The sequence below is a fragment of the Anas platyrhynchos genome, chromosome 11 (assembly GCF_047663525.1).
Source record: "Anas platyrhynchos isolate ZD024472 breed Pekin duck chromosome 11, IASCAAS_PekinDuck_T2T, whole genome shotgun sequence".
Lineage (NCBI taxonomy): Eukaryota > Metazoa > Chordata > Aves > Anseriformes > Anatidae > Anas > Anas platyrhynchos.
Genome location: NC_092597.1, coordinates 10,863,759 through 10,890,454, shown reverse-complemented (window position 1 = coordinate 10,890,454; position 26,696 = coordinate 10,863,759). Strand labels below are relative to the sequence as shown.

General features: G+C 41.3%; 1 protein-coding gene across 5 annotated transcripts in view; it reads right to left on the bottom strand.

Annotated features, from left to right (window-relative positions):
* The window catches only part of USP3 (ubiquitin specific peptidase 3), an 85,883-nt gene that overhangs the window by 36,980 nt on the left and 22,207 nt on the right, over nt 1–26,696 (bottom strand). Inside the window, exon 1 of one of the 5 annotated variants that reach the window (XM_027466053.3) lies at nt 7,424–7,763. The exons of 2 other annotated variants lie outside the window; for them this stretch is intronic. In XM_027466053.3, coding sequence (XP_027321854.1) covers nt 7,424–7,514 — 91 coding nt within the window. In that variant the 5' untranslated portion in view covers nt 7,515–7,763. 2 more of the 5 variants (XM_013107287.5, XM_005027952.6) reach the window with 2 other exon arrangements.

Genomic DNA, 26,696 nt, shown 5'->3' with positions numbered 1-26,696 from the left:
ACTTCCCGAGGAAGTGGTTAAACGAACTCCAGAAAAAAAAATTCAGATCATGTATAGCAGCAAGACACAGCGCATGCTGTGCTTCCTCTGTTATGGTAAAATAAAATAAAAAATAGAAAAAATTGGTCCCTCGGCATTACCAATCATATGCATAGAGGCTTTCTCAATAAAACAGGACAAAGTTAGCTCTCAGGCTACAGTAACACAGTATATTTAAGTTACGTAGTCTTTCCATATGTTGAGTCAAATGTCAACACTTGATTTATCTGCCTATACCATATAAATCACATCCTAGCTGAAAGCAACAGTAAGAAAACATGCATTATGAAAAGAAGAAAAAAGGCAAAAGAATAAAAAATAAAAATCAGTAGCATATTTATTTTATCTTAACAATCATGACCAAGAGAGTTTTTATGAAAATTATTACCTCTATTTTTCCTTTGTAGTCCAAAACCAATTTTTAGTGGATCAGCTACTTTGATAACTAATTGGTATCCACATTTAAATATAGAAACACATATATATGTATATATTTAAAAATTTAATACTAGCTCTCACAGGAAAACAGATATTGTTCTACATTATAATAGTAAATATAATTAATAATAATAATAATAATAATAATAATAATGAATATAATGCAAAAAAAGTTATTCCATCTTTATATTAGAGCAAGACAGAAATGAATTACGCATTTTCAGACAGCTGCCAGAAAAGGCAGAGCAGAGCGAGCAGCATAATGCAATTTTCAAACCCTTAAGGAAAAGAATCTTGAATCGGTTAACAATCAATCTCGGGCCAAAAAAAATCAAGATGGAAGTAGGAGGGAAAAGAGGGGAAAGATATCAAGAAAGCTTCTTGCTTTCTTTATATATCCTAGTTATTAATCTACTCATTTTTAGCACCAATATTTAATGCCTATTTCTGCAGTACTATGCAAAAGACTCATTATTGACCATCCCTTTGAGCAAAAGAAATTTAAAAAAAAAAAAAGGAAGTCAAATGCGCAGTGGACAAAACTAAAACTATTGTCAACTGAAAAACTTATGAACCAAATGTTTAAAAAAAAATCCAGAAGGGCCACAGCTATTTTGGGAACATGCACCTGTAGCCTGACATGAACAAGTGAACACCTGTATTCACACAGCATCCAGATGATGTACAGATGACTCACCTTTAAAATCAGTATCCACCTGTTTGGTTTTGGTGAGGATCCCCAGCCAGACAGCATCACATTACTTTCGTATTAAACAGCTGTCTACTGGCAGTATTTTGTGGGGGAAAAAGCTAACTTGCAGAAGAATCACCTTATTTGGCCAGGTTGCCTGTGGTTTTTGTGATTAGATCCAAATGGGTAATAATCTGTCAAAACAATTTCACAGCTACATCTACAAGATACAAAATTAGATAGGTATTCCAAAGGGGGGTAGGGGGAAAAGAGCATTGCCTTGACATACCAGTTAAGATTGCTGAATGCTATGTACATTAAAATAGTGTCAGCAACATTTTAAAAGCCTTCACATTATTAAGGAAATGAAGGACTTAAAATCTTATGCTGCCCCCTTAACAAGGACACCATAAAGCAATGAATGTTTTTATCAGTTATTACTCTAATCCACTCTACAGTAAAAATTGTTTCCTCCAATAATCTCAAAATACATATCTGAAAAGCCTTAACTACTTTTCAGATCTAAATTTCTGAGGAAGTTGCATTTTTGAACCTCCATTGATTATCGCAATTGTGCGTGGCCTTCAACTGCTCTTCACCTAAGTGATGAACATTTATTAAAAATAGGACAGAAAGCAGCAAAGGAACAGGTTACTAAATAAAGTGAGCAGCACTGACTGAGTTAGAAATGCCTCAAAGCTTTATTTCCTTCTAAACACCATGTCTGAAACTTTCACTCTAAGAACCACAGACACAAATGCAACAAAAATCTCACTACTCTAATGCTGTCGGCCGTAGCACCTCACAACCATGCACAGTTATCAAAAAAATAAAAATAAATAAATAAAAGAGTAAGAACGATACATTGATTTTTGTTAAACACCTGCACATCTTGAAGGGCTTGGCAAGGCAGGTGAAAATTATTACCCTGATTACATTTAAACCATCTGTGATGAGATTTGAACTAATCTGTGGTAAGTCAAGAGTTTGCCATGCACACAGAAGCCTCTGTCCTGCATACGTGTGTATGCCATATATATCTCACTTCCAAAACACCTCAGACCACCCTGTCTCCTTACCATATGGTGCACTTTGAAGAGTCATTTCAAAATACTGGCATTTAGTTAGATCATGAAATAATTTGGAATACTCAGAAGTAAATTTATCCTTCAAAATATACATGAAGATTAGAGATTTGGTTTCTAAACAGAAGCAACACATTAGGTATTTGACTGCTACCTCCCTCTGAAGCAGTCTCTTTCATCAGCTGACATTCAAATTTTGCGATGAAGTGTGACTTTGTTGAGTATAATAGAATTTTTTCAAAAGAAAACCTAGAAAATATTAGCCACCATGAATTTAACATTTTTTGACTCAAATATGTCTTTAAACATGCAAAGTATTTGAAATCAGAGACTCCTCTTTTCTATAGTGAAAAGAAAAATTAGGTCTAGCTTATGTGACTGAAATTGAGATTCCTATCCCACCTCAATAAACATCCATCTTCTGACAAAATGCGTTCCAAAGCACTATGCTGTATCACATAGGCTACAATAGCAATTGCCTCCATGGTTAATTAGTTCATACATCAGTAACGGATTCAAATAGGAAAAAAAAATGTTCACAGTTTTAATGAAAACAAGACCTAATCTAAAACAATACAAACCAAATCAACAAACTTTACTTAACAAAAATAAAAAAATAATTTCAGGAGATAAAACAGCCTATGAAGTCTGAAGAGTTAATATCTGCATTGCATTGACCCTGAGAAATAAAAGAAATGCCACTCAACTTTAAAATTTGACTTGAGAAAAAAAAAAAAGTTTAAACTTTTACATAGTTATTTTATCCTTAAATTTCATAATAAATCTGGTAATCTCCTGGTCAAGTTCATTTTTCAGGTATGGGAAAAATTAGAAATAACTCTCACAAACAGAGTATTATGTCTACACACTGCCCACTAGCTTACCCTGAGTCTACACTCTGCAAACTGAAAATAATTTGTCACAGGAAGAAGGTCCTACCTACCCCTCTCCACCTTCAGCGAGTTCTCTATCCTCCCATGTTGTACTAAAAACAGAAAGAAAGATGAAGGGACGATCTCTAGTAATTAAAATGAAAAAGGAAAAGGACAAACACTCGTGGAGATGGAGAAGAAACAAGGAGCTGAGACAGAAAGGAAAGCTGAGATGGTTAAAGTCTGCGTACCTGTGCTTTTACAGCATATTTGTTTTGGCTCTGATAGCAGCTGTCCAACAAGCCGCCAGAGCACGGCCTGCCCCAACAAAAATAAAGCAGGGCACCCAATTTACCTGGAGGACATCACCAAAAGCAGTCTGACCCAAAACAGTCTCGTTCTCAGAAGTTACCCCACTCGGCCCAAACCATTTGCTCTCATGTATACATAAATTATTCAGTAGCATTTTAGGTTATTCTGAACTAACAATGCCTTTTTGTAAATTACTCTGAAAACAGAAAAAATGTTCTAATTCAGCATGCAGATATTTACCATAATCGTTGTTCACTAGGCCTCAAACGGCTTCCTAGTGCTTGCTCTATTCTGTATTTTTTATAGTCCCAGCGACATTTGCAAATGCCACAATGTATGCTTCTGACCAACTGTGAAATTACAGTTCTTATTCAACAGAAATTAGAATCCAAGAAACAGATGTCAGGCAAATATATTTAGCTTTAGCAGGAAATACCGCTCTACAGCCAGAATTGCTCTTCAATATCTAACAAAATTTGCTACTTATGAAATAAAAGGTATTCGATGGACAGTGATCTGAAACAATCATTATAAGCGTATTTCAAAAGCACAATTCCCCTGGAAAAAATAACTCACTGTATCTCTGTTTCAGCAGACATAAACTTATGTCTGCAGTTGTTCTTCTAAAGAAGTACCTTGAAATTCTCCATCAAATAACCAGCGAGTTCGCCTCGACCACGCAGGAAAAAAGTTGGCAAAATTCTCTAGACTTGCACAAGTGTGCTTAGAAGATTGCAATCTTACTTAGGTGCGGCCTAGCTCCCTGTGGTTTCACGAGTCTATGAAAAGTTGTTGAGAAATACCACATCTGAGCTGTTCCAGAGTACTTTTCATAATTACACCATTTGCACAACAGCACCAAAGGTGTGGCACATCAGACAAATTCTGTGACACTCTACAGTCTTGCCAACGCCTCCAGCTACTCTGCTTCTAACTTCAGCAGAAATTTCAGAAATTAAAGTGCATGGAAAGCCTGCACTGCAATTGGAATTAGCAGGCATCTGCATGCAGCATTACATGTGACAACACTGATTAAAAGCAATTTTCAGTTTCTGTACAATTTCTATGATATACATTCATCTCCTCTCCTCTTAAATGCCCAATTATAAGGACAACAACAAAGGATTTGCCCCTGCATCTCCAAAAAGGCACTCTGTGCTCCTTTTTGACAGCCTTCAAGCTCTTCAGAGCAAAAGCATGCTTCTTTCTGTACTGATTACTGTACAGAGCACTCTTGACAGGATTAAATACTCAGGGGAAGATACGCCATCCTCCAAAGAGAGGTGCTTATATACCAGTAACATCACAGAAGCTCTAAGATAAATTAAAATGAACAATTGACCATTACTCTTTAAACTGGAGCAAAACCATTTTTACTCCCATCAGCACACTTGTAATTGGTGCTTCCTCTTATTGTTCTCCAAGAGTCTTCCTTCATCACAAAACCTCTTCCTTCATCACAAAACCTCTGTAACAACTCTGCCACGTAGCTTCTACAAGAGCTAATTTAGGCAGAAAGAGCAATTCAGGCAGGCGCACATGCTCCTCTACTCAATTCCCTAACTTCAGTAAAGCTAACCTCAGAATACCAGCTTCAAACGCAACACCCTTCCATTGTACAACAGTGCATCTCCACAACATTCAACAGTGTGTTCCTCAGGAAGTTACTGTTGCCATCAAGCTTTTGAAGAGGAGAGGAAATGGTAATTCACCAGCATGTGTCACTCAGTCAGTGTGACAATTCCAGGTCCTCAAACCACAGATAGCCAAGATAATGACAAAAATAGCCACTGGCAGTCTGAACTATGACCTCGCTCTCCAACCTGTTCTTCTGTAATGTTTTGCTATCACTGGCAGGTCACGTGGCTGCCAGAAAGCTTCCTGTATCAGTACCCTCGCTTACTCCTTTTCTGGAAAGGTCAGCCGTAACTCCAAACAGGACTGACTACAGGTTCTGAGTCATTTTAAGACAATGCAGTAGATGATAGATGCCTTATAATTACATACTGCAGCAAATTACCTTTAAATATTTTTCTCCAACTGAGGCAACAACACCAACAGAAAAAAACAAGTCCACAGAACCTTAGAAAATAGCATCAAAGGCAATGGGAAATACACTGAATTTTGACAGGATGCTAATTTGTAAGTCACTTTCTTTATATAATTGTATGTTACCAACTTGCAGCAAAAGAGAAATTGTATGCATTGTGAATTGACAGAAAACAGTATTACACACCTTTAGAAGTTAATCTCACTAAAATAAGCACAGACAACAAAGAGTATCAGAGTATTCTGCACACCATCAGGAAGCTAATGTAACAGTCAGCATGCATCAGTACTGAGAAGGAACACGTTACATTTTACTAGACTAATAGGAACACGACATTCATTTTTAGTAACATTTTTCATTCACTTTACCTTGTCAACAGCAAGCTGTTTGCTCATTGGAATGTCTTAAATGCAACATACCTACATTTTCCTTACCCAATAGTTAGCTATGCAAACACTGTATGACTTACTTAATTTTATTAAAAAGCATAGCAAGTGGTGGAGACACACCCCTAAATACGGCATCCTTATTAAATCCTTTAGTTCCCCAAAGTGTCCATCACCTCCTTCCTGCCTCCCAACGGTAATAAATCAGTTGAAACACCTCTGACTGACAACGAAAAATTTGCTTTAACTGCTTCACTTAGAAGCATGTCTAACAGGATCCTGTAGGTCTACACTGGCTCATTTTTGAAGCTGAAAAATTATATTAATACATGAGTCTATATTTTTAGTTTTTGTAAGTTTATCTGGCTTGTTTTTAGGGTGGTTCCCTGCTACCATATGTTTCTGGATGACAACTTTGCTTACTCGTGATAGCCTGAAGATAACAGATGGACTTAGAGAGTTACACTTCTAGCCAAGAATTTTTTTCAGTAACCAAACATTACAAAAAACAACTTTTCCTGTACTTCTTTCCCTCTAATCATTTCTCCATATTATTCCACTGTAAAGCTTACTCCCTCTAAAATCAAGAGCATTACAGAGTAAAATAACTGGTTCTGCCAAAGGAAGCAGCAGCGCTACCACACCTTGGCTCCAGGAAACTGCAATCAGGGAAGAACTCCAGCGAGCAGCACTTTTCCCACACTAAAGCATTGATACGGCTAGACAAAGGACAACGATCTTCTCTTTAAAAATAGGAACACCTTAAAACGTAACCAACATTTCAGCGTTCCTTTGTGTGTCGCTCCCAGAAGAGGGTTTCCGTGCAATGCCCGCAGCCACAGCAGGTCACGCTGCTCGGAACGGGGCCTACTGCCCATGTTGAGCGCTGGGTTGCGTGTACCGGCCTGCACGTACTTCAGCGCTGCGCGTAACTGCGCACGATGCAGCTGGAGCAGACCAAGACGCATGAAACATGACAGCAACACCGCGGGCTGCACGTGTGCAACCATCTGTTTGAAGGCCAAGCTGGAAGCACCTCGGAAGCCGTAACTTCGCAGGGAGCGGGCAGCGCGATGCGCCCGGCTGCGCTTCGGAGCCAGGCACGGCGGCGGCCGCTGGCACCGCCACAGCGCCAGGGACCGGCCCGGCCCGCCGGGGGGCTCCGTCCCGCCGCCGCCTGGCAGCCCCGAGCCCCTCCGCACACGGCCAAGCCCCGCGGGCCGGGGGCGGTTTAACGGCCGCGCCGACCCCGCGGCGGCCGCCGGCCCCCCCCTTCCCGCGGCCGGGCAGCGAACAAAGGGGCGGAGGGGCCGCGCTCCGCATTCCTCCGCGCCGGGGGGAGGCGGCCCCGAGCGGGCTGCCCGGCCCCGATCCCGGCCCCCGCGGCCGAGACACGCGGCAGCCGCCCGGGGGTGGGGGGGGCTCGGGGCCGGGCCCGCGGGGAACAAAGGGGCGGCGGGGCCGGGCCGGGCCGGGCCGCGCTGAGGGCGCTCGGCCGCCGCGTGAGGGCCCGGGGCCGCCTCGGGCCGGGCCGGGCCGGGCGCACTCACCGCTGCAGCACCAGGAGGAGGGCGAGCCCTGCGGGAACTTGGCCGAGTCGGGCGCGATGCAGACGCTGGAGCCGAGGTGCGGGCACTCCATGGCGGCGAGGCGAGGCGAGGCGAGGCGGCGGGGCGCGGCGGGCGGCTCCTCGCGGCGCTACAGCGGCGGCGCCCCGCGCACAACAGCCATCTTAGGGCCGAGGCCGCGATCCGCGCGCCGGGCTTTGCGGGCAGCCGGCCTCCCGTCCGCGAAGCCCGGCGGCTCCCTCCCCCCGCCTCTCGCCGGGCTTTCCGAGGAGCCGGCCTCCCGCCCGCCGCTCCGCCCGCCGGGCGGGGCCGCGCCCTTCTCCTCCTCCTGCCGCTGCTCCTCAGGGGGCCGCAGCGAGGTGCGCGGCTGCACGGGGTGCGCGCGTGCACGGAGCCCGCGGCTGCTGCGGGCGCGCGCCTCCCGCCCGAGCAGCCCGCGGTGCAGCGCGGCCCGGCCCCGCCGCCGCGGGACTGGCTGCAAGGGGCGGCAGGAGCGCGGGCAGCGCCGCTGTCCCCGGCCCCGCTCGGTAACTGCTCTGGGGCTCGGCGCGGGGCAGCATTGAAACAGCCGGCTCCTTTGCAAACGGAGCAAGTATAATCCGCCCCTGCAACGCCTCAAGCAGAGGAGATGTTTTAGTCTCCGTTGTGGCTGCTGCACCTTGGCGTTGCTCCTCTTCTCTTGCTATAACCAAGGTGACAAATGAAGCTCTGCCCTGCTTACAGCGGGGGGAAGCTCAGATCAGGGAAGATTCAATCTTCCACGGCAAAGGAAACCACTCAGCATTTGCTCACTGCAGTTAGTTTGTTCCTCTAGCCGAGCGTTCAGAAGCAAATTAGTTCAGAGAGAGCAAACTTAATTAGGCAGCAGCAAATGGTACATTTACACAACACCCCAGAGCTTCCTTAACTTGCCCCTGTCCTTCAACATTGCCCTGTTTGATCAGTCAATACCAGTCCCAATGTACGCTTTGCAGGTCCTACAAAAAGCATGTATTTGTATATTTTCCTAATAAATAAGGCATGAGTAGAGAAAAAAAATAGAGGGAGAAGGACAGATTTTAAAATGCACATAACACAGCTTTGATTACATCTGAATTACTTATATAAGCTCAAAGACCAAGAAATGGTTAGCATATTTATGTACCTTTCGATTCTTTCCTACCCTCTGTTTTTTCTCCAGTCTGTATAAAGAAGACACGTGTTAAATTAAAACAGATTGCCTGTAGTTGCTTTCTGCCTTTCCCAAACAAGGCTTATGTTGAATGCTCTTGTCGTGCCACACCCCTCCCCACACACAAACCAAGAGAAAAAACTCAGCTGGGTCTGGCCTGCTCATTTTTCCCTCCGTAGCGGTGGGACTTGGCCTTCTGTCAGTAGTGTTGTGCAAGCAGCATTTAACCAAAACAAGTGGTTCTTATCTCATCGTGTGGATTATGTTAGCAAGGTATTTAGTCTTCCAGAAGTAAGAACCCAGTTAAGAAAGATTAAATACGGTAAAATAAACATGGTTAAATACTGCTAATGATCTACTTCCAGTTTAGCACTCCCCTTCATGTTTTTAGGGTTGATACACTATACCTGGAAAGGAGAACCTCCTCCTTGCATAAGTAAACAGAAGCAGGGTCTGGCTCAAAGGAACAGTACAGCCTTGTGTGGGCACTGGAGTTGGACCCCTGCCTGCAGGAATTATTGATAGCTCCACGAAAGTCGGTGTATTAAAATCAGTAGAGCTACACCACATTGTATTACAACAGTTCTTGTAAGTGTAGCCATGTTGGAAATGTCTTCTGGCAAGGCATAATAGATCCTCTTTTCCTGCCCCTCCTGAATATAAGAAGGCCAAGTTTTCCTTTTGCTGGGGCTTAATTTTTTGCAGGTATCTCCCTAGACACCTAGTGCCTTGCACTGCTGTATTGTGCCGTCATAAAAGATCCAGCAAGCATACACTTGAAGGCAGGCCTATGCTGAATTGGAAAGAACCCAATTGTCTTCTGTAGATGAGGGCAACCCCACTTTTGACATGAAGTGGCAATAAAGTTAGTCATGTTCTCTAAGCCAGGTAGAAAACTGCTCCCTTCTGTTGTTCTGAGGAAAGGGAACTACATTTCTACATTGGCCATCTCTTATTCTGGGCCACAACAAAGAAAGAGTTAAGAGTCAAGAGGAAGGGGCCCCTGTGTGGCCTATGTTTCATCTTGTTTCCCCAAGGACCCACTGGACTTAGAGTAACAGAGTGACTGGGGTAGTGGCTGTGCAAGAATGTTACCATTTCTGAAAAAGCAGCTAGTAGGATCTTTCAGACAAGATTAAGATGGAAAGGCATGATCCACTGTAGCAAAACCAACAAACATGGGGGACTATAGAAGAGAAATGTTCTCAAAAATGTCTAGAGATTCAGGCACAACAGACTGCTTGCTCTAAGAATTCCTCTTTTACTCCAAAAAGCTGCAAACTTCTCAAAGAAAAAAAAAAAAAAAAAAAAAAAGGTTTAATTTAAGAGGTCTTTCACCATCTCTATTACATTTACTGTAAGATGTGACTATTCAGCTTGCAGTACTATGCACAAAGAAAAATGTCCTTTCTCCCCTGCCGTGGAATTATTAAGAACCCCGTAACAAAAGAACAAAAGGTGCTTGGAACTGCAGGGAGGTCAGCAAGGGCTGCATAGCTCTGCTAAGCACAGCACTTCCTGGAATGAAAGACACCTACGTTATAACTTCTCTAAATAAGAAGGTGTCAACTTAGCAAGATCAGCCCTTCATCTTCCAAGGCTATGATTCACACTTAGGAGCCAAAACCATATACGCTGTGACACCTTGTTCCTTTGCAAGACAATAATGGAGTTTTACTCCTCCTTTCATTTGCTGGTTGACAACCTTACAGTGAAGCACCTTAAACAGTGTAATTTTGCCCAGACATTTGCATGTTTCTTCATGTTAGTTGCCATGCCTATGGCAAATGGGGAACCCACATTTTTCCGATGCCAGGGAAGACTTAAGCAGAAGCTCCGGGTATAATTTTCCTTTTCAGTTTGCTTTTTCAATGAGAGTCCTTGAGAGCAAACCACTTGATTTGGAACTGGAGTCCCATCTCTTGCTCCCATCCTTCCTCAGAGCAGTCCAATTTAGATGATAGTTAAGATAATTCCTACAGGCATGCTCATAATGGATGCAAATCACTGCATAACAGGGGTCTGTGAATCAGCATTATAAATTATAGAAATTTACATTATCAACTCTACTGCTAGAGAGAAATTCCACACAGTCTCCTCTTGTGGGATGTATGTTGACGTCCACCTATGCTATACACTCCATCTGAGAGCATCTGAGAAATTTGGCCCTGAACTGTATCCTGCATGTACACCTACTATTTACAGTGGGTAAGTTTGCCTAGAGGGTTCTTTAATTCTGCAGTACTTCTCAGGAACAAAATCTTTGGTCTTAAACATTTGAAAATATTAACCCGTGTATGTACTATGTTATGGTCTAATGATGCAATACCCTAAGTTTCCATGTGAGCTTGTCTTCTTTCAAGATCACTAGATGGACATCACACAGTGAATCAAGTGAAGCATTATGGCCTTGGATGACTTCCTTGTTTGTTGCAGAAACTGGAGTGCATGGAATGGAGAAAGGAGGACACAGGAGGAGTGGAATGAATGCTAACCTGAAGAACTACAATATATCTTTGCTGGAAAATTCTTGTATGACACTGTACAAGTTAGTCTTCCTAACTCCAAGGCCAGACATCCAGCTAAAATTTCTAGATTAAATGCATAAAGATAGAAATAATACCCTGTCCTCAGCACGCTTCTTCTTTTCTAAGTGGTAAACTCAGCACATATGGAATGAGATTGGCAGGTGCACTGAACACTCAGCTGAAAAAGATATTAGCAGACCTCTGGCTCTGAACACATAAAGCAGTAAGCACTCTGAAAACACTAAGTGCCCATCCAGACCTAGCAGAACCATGATGTATTGCACTTGCACCTCTCTGTGTATCAGATCCAATTATCATGTAGTTCCCTATATTCCCCGAGGTGTACAAGTGAAACATTCAGATATGGTGACAGCAATGGGGACAATACAGAAGCCTACAAGGAAATGAATTCTTTACTCAGTGTGGCTGCAACTCTAACGCAGACAACTGGCCTGGGAAAGATCAGTAGAAAGCATCAGGATATGGGGAGACCATAATACTGGTCTCAGTTTAATAAAACGTTTACTAAAGCCTGGCCTAGTAGCACTAAGAGATGTATGCCATCTGTGCAGTGGACAGAAGCTTAGCTGCATCTGTAAACCACAGCACGAGAAATACCACAAACACATTTCTGGCAGCATGTTGTCGCATTAACAGATCTATTTCCATTGCCCACACATGCAATGAAAAAAAATAAAAATAAAGGTCATGCACTTTTTCAGCATTTGATCATAATAGCACAAGTGAGTCCCTTTACACAGTTAAGGATTTTTCTCAAAAAGGCAGGGCTACCGTAGGTGAAAGACAAAATGTTAAAACTAGGCAAATATCCAGAGTAAGCATCTGTAACAATATTTGGAACATAAGATTAAAGCGCATAAAGAGACAGGGATGACTCCCTTTGAAGCACGTCCGCACCACTTCTGCGCACATACCTTGAGGGGGCAGTGTGGCACAAAATATTGTGGAAAAAGTACCAGGTCTTGCTACAGAACAGAAGGGATCTTCATTCAGCACCATCACTGAAGAAATTACCTGAACTTCTGCTTCCATAGGATTAATGGTTCTCCCCAGTGCTGAGAAGGGAATCCTCATTTCTGAATGAGTCATTTCTTGTGGGGAACTATAGCAGTATGATTGAATTAGGCTGATACAGATTGCATTGGAGCAGATTTTTTATTTTTTTTTTCTGAAGTCCAATTGAAGTATGTATACCTACGGAGCAGTTATGTTTCCTAAAACACACAGAAAAGAAACTTGACAAAGAAACTGCATACTATCAACAGGATCCACGTGCTCAGGACTGTGTAGGCATATACACATACATACATGTATATGTATATTCATGTATACATTGTACATGTACACGTTTCTCCAGAAGGATGTTCCTTCAGACAAGCAGAACTACTGGTCAGATTCCCCAGACAGCATACACTGGAGCAATTCTACTGACTTGAACTGCCCACAATCTGCCTTTATGTGTTTCTTTCAAATGACATTAAAAGGTTGCTTTCCTCTCCATTAAGCAACTGAGTCAAAGTGGGCCAAAGGAGTACTTTGTTAATGTGCTACAACAATCAGGGGAAAAAAAAAAAAGAAAAAAAAGTGTCCTTTTCCATGGTTTATGTTTGCCCAAGGAGATGGAGCACTTTCTGAGCCTTGACAACAATGTGGTAACCCATGAGACCTGGTGTAAGAGATTTGATTTTCCCATTGCTGAACATGCCTGCAAAATCCAGTTGCTAGTGGACATTTTGGATAGGGTACTTTGAGATGACAGAGTCCTCTAGAACAGATACTCTTCTGCAGGAGGCAAACAGTGCCTCCAACATAATCTTGCAGCTTACAACGGTGAATGCTAAGTGTGAATGCAAAAAGTGGGAAGCCTGTTACAACTTCATCTCTCAGATGAGAGGGTTGAAATCCTTAGAATATGACGCTAGTTCATTGTGTTCCGGCAGCTATAGCTCCAGAAAAGAGTGTGGTAGTAGGAGGAAAAGAGAGCAGTGCAACAAACAAGCAAAGAGCTGTAGTCTTTTTACCAGAATAAATATAACTGATATTCAGATGATCTTCTAGTGCTTTGATTTCTGAGAGCTTATGTTAATTTTACATCATTTTTCCAAGGATTCCAGAGGCATCCTGTTGAACAAAGGCAATGTTTTACCTTTGATCCAAATTTAGCTTTGTCTGCACTGGTGTGGCTTGAGCCCACTGCAAGGTATAAATAAAGGTAAATGTGATTAATCTGTGTGGTGGGTTTGAGGTGTGCTTTTTTTTGAACAAACCAAGAAAGATGTAAAAAAAATATGACATGAATGAACTTAATTGCTTTAAAATTCTCCACAGTGTTTCTTAACTTTTGTACAGAAAAGGGGTTATTTTCAAATCATGCCTTAAACACATGCATGGAAGTTCTCATGCCTGACAGCTTTCAACACCAGCTTCATTAATTGTCCTCCAGAGTCTGTTCAATAATGCAAGTGCACTCTGGTGACATCCAGCTTCTTTGATGTCACTGGCCTTCAGGTTTCATAGCTTCTACTGTAATCAGTTATGTAAATTTTATATTATATTACTTCCAAATGCAGTCTTGAAAATAATCTTATGATTCTGTACTCATCTTAAGCTATTTTTAAGATCATCAGGTTTTATTTCATCCTATCTTAATCAAAACAGACTACTTCACAGACAATGTAGCTAATTTGTCTTTATCACAAGTGAGCAAGGCTTATACACTAATTTTAGGCAAATGAGATAACTATGGGTATATCTAAAAAATATGCAACTCCATTTACATTGTGTGTCAGAGAAAAATAAATAAATAAATAAACATAGCAAAGAACTCCGAGTTATCACAAGCACCCTTTTGAAATAAAACCTATCTGGCAGGAAAATGTGGTACCTAGGACCAGCCAATCCATTCAATCAAGGATGAGAAAACTGTTCAAAAGCACTTGAATAATTCGAGAACCTAAAACTCACTGGTACTGTTTTTTATGTCACATGGGGCAAAACCATAGAAGTTTTATGCCACAAACACTAAGCGTGAAGATAACATACACGTTTTGAATTTCACTACCAAGATTAGCTTGTTAACAAATATAAGGAAAATAGACTAAAATGAAACCACAAAATTAAAAGAAGCATTTCTCTGATGATCATGGCAGGGTTGGGAAGGGAATGAGACGGTGCAGAATGATACTACTTTAGATAAATCTCAGGAAACATAATGTGAAATCTACTTGTCTGTGAAAAGAACTTCTAAAGAATATGTTGTAAAAGAAGTAATTTCTGAAGTCCCATCCCAAACACTTAAAAATGGCCTGATGGGAAAGTCCCAGGATAAACTGCATGAACTAATGTGACTCTTTTCACCTCTAATATCTGTTATTTCCATGTAGAACATTACTACAGTAAAAGTATTATACATGTATGTCTGTGAACTGTAACTGTACACAAACCATACTACTTTTCATTCTACATTAAACAAGATTGTTGACAGTCAAAATATTCCTCAAGCTCTTTTTGCTTCTCTGTTTGCTCTAAGCTACAAGGGCATCCCACCTCTCTGTTGCATAAATATGATTCTAGTTTTGTTCAAAGAATTTTGCAGCCCACTGTTCCTTATACTGTACTGGCCATGTACTAGATTTCAGTTTTACTTTATTGTCTACAAAATGCTGTAAATATTAACACAGAAAGTACCACTGGCTCAGAGCATTTAGATTCTGAAGCAATATGACTCAAAAGTAAAGTATCCCTGGCAAAACCTTGCCATTGTACCAAGGACAGTGCATATACATCACCAATAACTGGGTTGAATGACACTTGTGTTAGTCCCCAAATAGCAGCATTTCATCCTGTTTCAGATAAAATTAGACCAGGGAAATGTGAATTTTCTTGCCATGTCACTGGGAATATATTATTTTTTTTTATCATGTTATCAGGATCAGTTATTCACAATGATGAACAGCAATTTGAATTATGAAAAAGAGACCATTGGTTCACATTTCCTGTCCTCACTCCTCCTGTCCTCACACCCTTTGCTTGAAATCTGCTAACTCAAGGACTGAACAATGCTCTTCTGCTCTAGCTGGAGCTTGAAACTGAGATGATAAAATACAGTGGGAGGGAGATATCTAGCTTGTTCTGAAACAAGAAGCCATGGAGAACCCCTACAAGCAATATAAGATCTTTAAAAGCAGTCTTGCTCAGCAACAAACACTAAGCTGATTTTCTCAGTACAGCAAAATGTGACTATGCTGTCCAGTGCTGTAACCAAAGGGATTCTATGAACTGCTGACACAGATAGCCCTGAACTTTGAAGAAGAGAGATGCAGCTAAGTTATAGAGTAGATCCGGACCTTCTTTTACCATATTAAACAGTCTTCCTTTCCTAGGATTTTGACTTGTTTCACACTAAACAAAGTCAAGACACAATTATATTTTTAATCATTTAAAATCATGGCATTTTGCAGGAGGATTGGGAAGTTACTTTGGTGATACAAATCAAATTCAAGAAAACTGTTTGAAGACCTTTTAAAGAATTTTAAAGCTGCAATGCCTATTATTTCTTTCACTCAAAGCCCTATACAATTCAATATAGCTACAGCAATTATTTAAGAATAGCTGCAAGTCTGTATTACTTTGCCTCTACCTGCTAGACTCTCAAATTTACCAAGACTGATTTCTGCAGTGCCTCTGTGGTCAAGAATGCATGATGCACCATGAAAAAAGATTTATTGGCACTCCCCCAGGAAGCGCTTAGCAACTCATCCATGCTCACATAGTACAAGCATCCCCAATTCACTGTGACACTGTACCAAGTTATTGTGCATTTCTGTATGGTCTGAGATCTGTGTGTCTAAAAGAATCTAAGGTGACACACAGCTGCAGTAAAACCTTTCATTAGTACAATTTCCTTTTGTTAAAAGTGTGCTTTCATAGCAGTGACCAGAATAGATGTTCCAGCCAGTAAATGAGTAAGCTCGGTAAGACCTGCTGCATTTTGCGGTCCCTTGTTGCCCCATCTCTAGTCACAAGTGGATAGTTAAGCATCATCTACATAACTACATTTCAATGTCTTCACAGATTCACATATTCCTATCAATATCATTCCATATTTCATTTGAACGACTTCCCATGATTCAAACATGTAAGCAACCTGTAACAGGCTAAAAACAAGTGACTATCTATCACTACATGTTAGCACAGTTTTGTGAAGTAGCAAACAGATGGAAAAAATGATTCAGGGATCTCATCGTAGTGACCCTTTCATTAAACTGTTATTGTTTCAGTAGAAAATAATTTTGAATGCTCCATCATTTCCTAAAAACTACTGAAGTTTCAGCAATGCAAAACTTGGTTGCTGTACTGTCTCTACCCTAAGCATGGTACTTAAGGTAGGTAGAGGCTTGTATTTGGAGCATAATGGTAGGCCTGTATTTAGAGCATAATGAGGTTTTACTCTTGTAAACATGACTATCCAAGCCCAAGAAATGATTGTGTGGTTGTGTGGTGTATGGTGTAGTTCAAAAAGGGGTTTTAGTTCAGGACACCCAGTTCTTTGTGTTACTTAGCTCCATTTCAAGGAAGCCCAAGGGAAAATGGCAAGTTCCACATCTTTCAGGTACAGAAAGGCCAGAGCTTTGAAGTACAGAATAACCAAGACATGCTTGCCCAATGTAAGCTATTTTTCTTTTGGTGGGTAAATGTAGCAGCTGTAGTAAATCAAAAAGCTGATCTAAGTAGCCACAGCATTTAGGTTCTCATAAGCCTGGCAAGTAATCATCAATTTTGTTCCCAGATTGAAGGCTTAAGCTTTACATCATAGCTGTCAGCATTTCTGCATAAAGGTAAAGCTCCTCATTACAGCCTTCCCGTAAGGAAACAGAGGCTAAAAAGCCCAACTTCCCCTTACAGCTTCTCATCTGCACAGGCTACATTCCCAGGATATCCATTCCTAGGATAAAACATTGGAATGGAGTCACTCCATCCATGAAGATAGAAAGGGAAGGAAAAAATAAAATCAGCAACTTCAGTTGCTGTGCAGCTGATCAATCTGACTCCAAACCTTGCCATATCCATTCCGGTCCCTTCTCTCTGAAAGCCAACTATAGCCACAACCAGATTGCTTGCCTGGAGTTGTGCCACAGGCATTTCTGCTGCCAGCAGGCTACTACTGCAGGCAGCCATTTTACTAATGGCTAGAGTCAGCCTTGAAATTTCAAGTAGAGGAAGAGAACTGGTACTTCACTTTGAAATGTGGGAAAATGAACAGATCTGGTTGATGGCCCTGTAAAATCATTAGGAATATGAAACCACAGTGTAGTAACGTACAAGGACAGTAAGACTCAGGACTATCTGCAGACTTGACATTTTCCTGCAAGTACAAGCACTGAGTACTTTCTGTCTGTGTTGTTGGCACATGCTGCTTATATTTTTTTGCAAATGGTTCTAAGCCCAGAGACTGAAAGCATTTCAGAGTAATAGCAATTTGAGGTTATATTTACTTAGCTGGCTGCAAGTTTTCTGGGATTGTGAAGATTCTGAAATTTCAACTAAGGGTTAAAATTAAGGGATGAAGTTAAAAGTGAAATTAAAAATCAATCTGATTTACCATCATCTGGAAAGACTTGTGCAGCTAATGTAAACTTTTCATGCACTGCCTGTCAGTCATTCCCACTCCCAGCAGCATTTCTGGAAGCAAACGGTTTGCAGCAGTCCACAGTTCTGTAATAACAGAGGCTATTCAGGAATGCTTACAATTTGCAGTGCTGGGTTATGCTGGTCCTCCCATGGCAAATAAGGTACTATTTGTTATGATAATCTGCTTATTGCTGTGTATGAAATAGTGCGTTGCAGCTCTGGACACAAGATGGCTGCAGTAAGCAAGCTGGTGGGAGAACTCCAAGAGCCTCGCGTCTGAGGGACTGCATAAAGAATCCACTTGTAGGGAGGCTTCAAGCCCCAGCTGCACTATTGGTGCACTGACTTTCCCAAGGGAATAAGGGCCAGAAGAAGCGGAATCCCAACATTGCTGGAGGACAGATAATAATTTTAAAGATTATGGAACACGTTATTAAAATATAAGCAGAGTAAACTTCATTTAAAATACACCCACTTTTCATGCCATCATGCAAAGAACTGGCCCCATGTCCTTTCACCACCCGTAACTCCCTGGCCTGTGCAGCCATTATTAAGAGATTTACATTTCTGGAAAACTGCAACACTGGCTTCTTTCACATTGGCTTTTAAGGCCCACACATGACTGGCAAAGTGTTTACCAGAAAGAAAAACCAAGAAAGCTTTTTATGTCTCCAAAGCTAATAAAATACTGCTTGGAGCACAGCTTGCTTTGAGTTTCTGCACCATCAGAGATGACTCTGCAAGCCCAATATGAGGAGACGGCTATTTTAATCATCCTGTAGTCGCTTAAGCATAGGTTCTCCTGTTGATTTAGAACACTAAGCCACAAATACACTTGGAGCTGAGACTGAGGAAGAGTTAATATTCATCTTGCTAGTTTTATTTTAAAATATACCTTTAGATCTCTTGATGTGTAGCAGATGCCAGTGAGTCACTCTAGACAGCTTAAAGATATTTTGGAAAAAGCTGTAAATTGAGTTTTGGGGTTTGTTTTTCTTTCCTTCTTTCTTTTTTTTTTGTTCTTTTTTTTTTTTTTTTCCAGTCACAAGCCAACTTGGCAAAGTTATTTGTTTTTGTTTTCTAGCAGAAGGAGAACTAGAGAGTTGCTTGGAAGTTAATGAACATCTCTCAGCCACACAGACACTCCAAAAGAAACTTAAGGACTTGCAGTCCAACTCTTGCCAGCCATCTTGTGTCAGTGAAGGTAGGGAAGTGGCAACATTGAGCGTTTGCATTCATCCTGTGTGCAGAACCATCAGCTATGGTGAACCCCTATCCTTAGAACAAAGTGCACAGTTGCACCAGTGGATGGAGGCAACAGAGCAGTGAGGTCATTTTTCCAAACCTCCCTGTTCGTACTGCTATATTAGTCTGACTGTCTGCCATGTGGGAAGTATGCAGCATCTGCAGATGTTAACTAAGGTGCAGAGACAGAAATTAAGCACAGGGAAGTCAGTCATATAGTCAGAAACTGAAATCCATCACAGAGGCTCCTGGCCCTCCAGTCCAGCTCCCTCCTTTCTCCCACCCTGCTAGCACAGCAACTAGGCAAGGCCAGAACTGACGATCCAAATGCCTCTGCCTTTCCCACAGCAAGGCATTTGTCCGGCTCCTCTGTAAGTGTCTCACATTTAATTTGATCAGCTCTTTATCAATACCATGACCATGTGTGGTGAATGAAGCAGACAGAGAAGAGACACTGATGGTGTGGCCAGCAACAGAAATGATCCTGCTGTTCTGAGGAGTATTTCTGGCAGAATCCAGGAGCACGAAGCCAGGAGAATGCTGTGTTCCAACTTTAGTAGAACGCCTCACTTTGCTGTACTCTGCTTCTGCTCATGCAAACAAGTGCGGGTCTTTTTTTAACCAGACCTTTGGTCTTCCAGTGTGTGCAGACGGGACAAATATAGTGACTCATAAGTGTATACCTATTATTTAGTTGTTATATAAAGCCCACCTGAGAGGACCATGAATTCATATTTTGGGTTTGCTGGAACCTTTCACTGGAAATTGTTTCTGGTCTGTTGCCACCTTGCAGGGACCATTTCTCAACCCCCCCACACAAGCAAATGCTCAGCATGTTTTTAGAAGAGTACAGAGAAACCCTGTTAGTCACAGCAGTGACCACAGAAAAGGGTTTGCCCTTGAGATTCTTTTATTTCACGCAACTTTACTAGGTAACCTGTCATAACGTAGGAAACCTTTTGTGCTTTTCATGTGGTATCAGAGGTCACCATCCTGGCAAGTGACAAGGAACTTTGTCCGAGCCTATTTTAGACACAAATTTGTGTTACATATCATTCCTATAGTCATTATTTCCCCTCCATTTCCCCATTCAATGACAGGTCCTCACAGCTCCACTCTAATAACGGTAGAAGACCTGAGTCCTTGATAAAGCAGAACCCACAACAAGCTGACATATCAAAGATAATCATGAAAAAAAAGTGAGGAACCTTTCTCTACAGGGTTAATGCCATTTTCTGTATAAAATCATTAGATGAAGAGGCATACATTTAATGTATCCCTTCTATCAGCCTTGCAAACCAATTTTTTATGATTCAGAACAAAATCAGAAAGACATATTCTCCTTTTCATGCCCAAACATTACGGCTCAGTCAATACCACAATATACTGTCTCAGGGAATATAGTGCTTTGAGCCTAAGACCAAAACAAGACACCTCTGCTTTACAGAGGGCTGTGCAAATTCATGCATCTCCACTCATCAGGCTGGAAAAACAGAGGAGAGGTAGAGTGTGGTGTGTTCCCTTCCCATCTGCCCCCAGCCATAAGGTAAAGATGAGTTGCATAATATAAAAGAGTATCTTTGCTTTTTTTTTTTTTTTTTTTTTTCCAAAGGGGAAACTAAACGGTCATGTCCAGCCTCTCACTCCTCTGAAAATTATCATATTATTTTCTGGAAATTCTGCAAAGCATCTGGTATCCCACTGCAGCATGCTGGAGAGGGGGAAAGTGAGAGCCTGGAGAATGCACTGATGCTGGCAATGGGAAGAAGGAAGGTGGGCACATGACACCCCAGTCCTTCAGCTACTACGATTCAACAGTTGGCATTACAATGACTAGCTCAAGCTCATTAAAGAAGTTTCTCCTTGAATTACTGGCAGAGAAGCAGGCAAGGCTGCTGAGTGCAGAGTGCTGACTCCCTGGCCCTGTCTTCAATGTCCAGGATCCTCAGTAGGCTGGCTGTCCTGTTAGGGATGGGCTGCAGCTGGGTTTAAGCTGACTAAAGAAAGGGACATAGTTCTGTTCCCAGCGCTCCCCATCTACACAATCTAGACCTTCAGCAATTTGCACATCTTTCTGCCTCTTAGCCAATCTCTGAAAAAGCAAACATTGCAACATTGCAGGGATGTAACACAGTATTAAAACACAGACTTCAAGAGTAAAGACTTAGGCTTAATGGCTTGACTGTAGAGCTCATCTTCCTCCTGCCAACTTCCTCTACCCCTGCAGTTCACAGTTCCTAGAAGACTGAATGGATTTAGGATCCAACAGTGTATTCAAAAAGGAATAGTTTGACAGGGAAATAGCTTAACTATGAAAGGCTATACAGACTACTACAATTATCTCCTACTTGCAAGCAAAAAACAATTCCAAATAGTGTTTGCTCATAAGACAGCCAACAGTTTTCCAAAATCTTCAGAAAATATTCCACAGCCCCACTGTAGAATTCTGCTGTCCCAGAGAACAAAACACCGATGACCAGCCTCATCCAGTCCCCTGAATGAGCTCTGAGGACATGCTCACACGCGAGGTGATCCCCCTGCCCTACAAGTTATACAGAAGAAGCCATGCCCTTGCAGAGCACACAGCGACAAAGGCTGATCATTACACCTAGAGTTCCTTATAAAGCTGCATGTCTACCTCATCTCTATCTTTTTAGATTTACCTAAACACGTGACTAATAAACTCTGTTAATTCTTATTATCTGTCAGCACCAAAATGGTTAATGCTTACCTTTGTATACACCCTGTTTCTTATTAATTGCACATACACACCACATGGAACATGTCTCTGTGTAGATACTCAACATGCCTTTGTCTCAGAAACTGAATGCAATGCCTTGAAATTAACTGGCAGTATATTTGGAGTTTTGACTCACATACAGCCAACATTAGACATATTTCTAACTGGTTATAGTTACAACCACTGTAAATACAGCATTCAGTCTGTTTCCTTTAAGGGTGCTGCTTAACCTATTCTAAGCATCATACTTTAGTCTACTGTTTAAACACAAGTTCAGTTTTCCCAACAGCTGGGACCTGAGACCAAGCTATTTAGCAGTGATGTTTTACTGTAATAGGATGAATTCAACCCAGCAATTCATGAGAAATGAATCCTTCTGAAAATGTACTCTCAACAAACCAATATATGCACTCAGAGGGAGTTTTAGTACCGTGCTTGACATGATCTTACATGCTCTTCTAAATCTGTTTGAGACCTGACTTCAGGGAAGACAGGCTCTAAATCTGAACCCCTAGAAGTACATTTTTGAATTATGGCATTCCAGTCAGTTGTCCTGTTCTGTGGTAAAACACCTGAGACTCAGCAAGTTTGGAAGCTCCCATTTTCTTCAAGAAACAGTTTGCATGACATCTCAATCCAGTGTCTTTTCAGGTGAGGAAATGGCAAGTCTTAGATTGTGGATGAAGATCTCAGCTTATGAGGAGATTTAACTTCTTTAAAGAAAAACGTAGCCACACAATAAAAAAGTGCAATAGAAGACCAACATATAGTGAAATCCTCCAATTTGAGAGAATATTTTGCTAAAGCTGAGGCCCAAAGCTGGGCAGTAAAGGACTCTGCTGTGGTTCACCAAGAGGATATATTTCTACAGCCTTTCCTCTCTACTGGACTGCACTTTTGTGCCAGTTAGGAGCTTTCAGACTGGTCTTCTGTTTGAAATTCAAGTTGCTTCCAATCCAAGAGCCCTATTCTGTCCTGCCAGCAAGGTCAGATCCTGTTCAACCAATTGCTGCAGTGGATACCACAAGGAGCCTGAACAGCATTTGCTGTGATGGAGGACTATTGACATGAAGAAGATTGAAAAATAGGTAGATATGAGAAGTGGTTAATTGCTTCTCTGACAGCTGTGACCTGAATGGACTGCCATACAAAGAGAAACTTGAAGAGTTTCATATTGTTTAGAAATCAAAACTAAGGACAGAGCTGTAGTCTTACATCTTTAGAGAGCTTATATGGGAAGCCTGATTGAAAGAGAACCACAGCCAAGCTGCTAATGGGACATACTGAAGCTGAGGAGATGGACATAACACAAAGTCAAGAATCACATGCAAAGCAGCAAAAAGTGACCTCATATAAAGCCTGGAACTTTTTTCTCAGTTGTGCAAACATCAAGATGCCACTGTGTATGCAAGAAAAAGCCTGGGATAAAAGTTATGTTAAATGAAATCTTCTCTGATGTGTAGCTTTTGTTGCAGAGCAAGACAATGGTAATAGCCCTGTTCTGAGCACAGTTTATGAGAATGGAAATCACCAATCATGGCAATCTGTGGTAAGCAGAGCATCATATACTGCCCGGTAGTTGCTACTCCACGCTACAAGCTGAAGAACTGACTAGCTTACATTTTTATATATGCCTACACACCTATATAAAGCTTGATGCAGTAATACCCTCCTCTCAGCCAAGTTCACCCAGTTTGCAGCTTTTCTTACAGTGGAACAATCCCCCTTTGGCCAGTTTTGCCAGATCATAGTACAACCCTACGACATTACAGCCCAGCAAGCCAAATCCCCACTTCAGGCCTACAATAAGCTGTGTATCTATTCCCTCTGATCTGAGGAAAGGAGCATAGAAGGGAACATTCTAATACCCTAGTTGACCAGCAATTTGTTATTCATACAGCATAGAGTAATAATAATCAGAGGGAAAAATGGACAGTACAAATGACCTCACTGTAAAATGCAAGGGTGTAGAGAACGGCAGGGACATAAGTCTGTTTTTAATACTTCTCTTATGCAGTGAATTCCAGAAGTAAATTAAGATTTAATACCTTCCAGCAGGCTCATGGACTATGTCCTTTGAAATACAAAATCATCCATTGCTATTGAGCTAGACAGTCTCATTAACTTATCTTTATTCCTACACAAGCTCATGTTTGCATGCCCCATCAGATTGTTGCTGGTGTTTGCATGCCTCATCAAATTCACCTTTATGTTTAGTTAACATAATGAAAACTAAGTGAGTGGTTAACACCCAGGAAAGGTGTCAGACTGCCCTGGAAACTGGAATAAACAGAGAGCACAACCTGGCAGGCATCGCTTCTGATCATGTTGCCTGAACCCTCCTGGAGTGGGAAAGATCATGCTGAAAGGAATCTAGGAGAGAAACTGTCAGCAAAAGGGAGATTAATCTTGCCTGCAGCAATTTGAAGAATTTGAAGAATTCATCAAAGCAATATATCTATTGTATGTACATGTGACATTTTCCCTTATTTCATCCCTCATTATATATGTGCCATTCAAGCAGCACCAGCTTGATTTCACATGTCCATACCTAGCAACTTGGGGGCGAAAAATGTTGTCAATGACTGTGCCAGTCAAGGCCCTAACACAATCTAAGAGGTTAAGTTTAGTGAAGTGAATAAATCAGAATAATAGTTTGGAAAGAAAAATGTCTGGAGGAAATTGATCTGAGTTTGTGAAAGTGGCCACCCACAGTATTGCTTGACATTCTTATACACAAAATCCTGGAGCGTTGCCCTGCTCCATCTGACAGTTCCCAGCACATTTAGCACATACTTCAATACATGCAAGAAACCTTGAACTTGATTTTACTAGGCTAGTCTGCCATAGCAGACATTTATTCCATAAGGACTAATATTTTGGGGAGGGCAGAAGGAAAACAACTAACATACAGAGAATTTTAGAGAGGTACAATATTATTCAGAGGTTTGGGCATTGGATTTATGAATTTCTACCTTAACTCCATGGCTTGTAGTAACCAGTGTCTTGATCAGTGTCTTTGTTTTGTGAATCATCCATAATATGAAGGATTTTTAGATTAGTTCTTACCTTCAAGGCTTGCTGATGTAATGAAAATGAAACCACAGTCGAAAAAAAAATCTATCTAAACTCACTGTGCCTCAGGATGCACATTCAGTGCCAAGAAAAAGAAGGTTATCTTCTGTCCTCCCAGTTTATCTGATAAGGCAAGGTTCACTTCAAAGCTTGATCTCTGCCAGTCAGGAATTACTCTGTATTTATATTTAATAGGTAGCTACCTAGTAATGATTTTAGCTTTTAATATCTGTATACATCCTTTCCAAAACAATTAAATGGACACGTCCATCACCTCTGAGTTGTTTGTCTTATTATATATTTATTATATATTCTTACTCTGAGACAACCAAAATATTATTGAGTTGTTTTCTTTTTTAAGACTTCCTCTCACGTACAAGTTTTCTGGGATCTCTTTGTCCTCAACTAGTGATTCCTAAGGTGTGAGTGCTAGTTGCACATCCAAGAAGAATAAATACTCAATTCCAGAGATGCTGTTGCAACTACCCCAGATTTCACTTTCCAAATGCCTTCAGAAGAGTTGTCTGATATCAGTAAGACCAAAGATTTAGAACACAGCAACACATCTGTTGGTTTTGCAGGCTATTAGTTTGTCACTGGAAAACATATGCAAAACTCAAAATGAATTTCTGGGACTTCCACTAAAATTCTTTTTTGCTCCCACTGAAATGTTTTTAGGCTTCATTTTTAAGAGTGACAATGAAATGCATAGAGATATGTGCATGTCTGTGCAATGCTGAGCCACAGGATTCAAGCCTTACCAACAGTGGAAACTAAGGCACTTAAACTTAGAAGGCAGAAAACAGGCCTATGATTTAATCTGAGTAAACTATGGCTTTCCAAGAGAGCTTATTTCACAGCTGTCCTGGGTCTCCAGCTCCTTCCTTTCTGGCTGGTTGTGCCCCATCAACCAAGACCAGAATTCAGTTCCTGAAGACTAGAGGTACCATGATTCCAGGGCTATGGAATCATCCCGCTCATCAATTTAGGTGTTGACACTGCCTGAAGAATATCTGGAAGCCCACATTCCCAGTCTGATTTCCTGCTAAAATTGATGACTCTTCAGTTGATTCCTGCATAACTGGAATGACATGACCTTTTCCCATGCTGGAAGGAACTTTAGGAATTAATTTGAAAAAAAAAACACTTAAGATATAACATGTTATTTACAGTAATGGCTTGACAACATTTATTCCATGGGAAAACCACAATTTTAGACGGTGAAGATAAGAAAAAAAAATTTTTGTCTAAATATGCATTGGATGATGCTGTCAAAGATATGCCAGCAAGGCCAAAGCAATTGACTTCATTTCTTTTTCCAAAATTCTCAAGCCCACCATCATGAAATGTGTCTGTTTGCCGATAGCAGAGTTCGGCTTAATAAACAAATTTAGTAGTTCACATCAGAAATATGGCTATTCCTGGTGGCCTCAAATCTCAACAAACAACAAAAAGAATAAATGTTCTAGCTAAATCAGTATTTTGCTAACCCAATTTACTCAGGAAGATGAACCGCAGTGAGATCACTTCATACACTGTATTTTCACCAAGGCATATGAAAAATGTAGCTCTTGAACAGACATAATAGGGGACTGACTTGGTTGTTACTTACATTGCCACGTCACAGACTGGCAGGGCTCATGGGAAGGTGTAGATCCAAATCTACAACTTGTCATGAGCCCCACCAATCTGTGACAGCCCTGCTCTGTCTCCACCTTGGAATGATGCTGAGATGAAAGCCAACTGCTAGCAACCTAAAATTTCATAAAGATAGAATCACATGGCAAGCCCTGTGTGGTTTGCATAGAATACAAGCACGAAACTGTGTCAGCTGTTTCAGGGAGG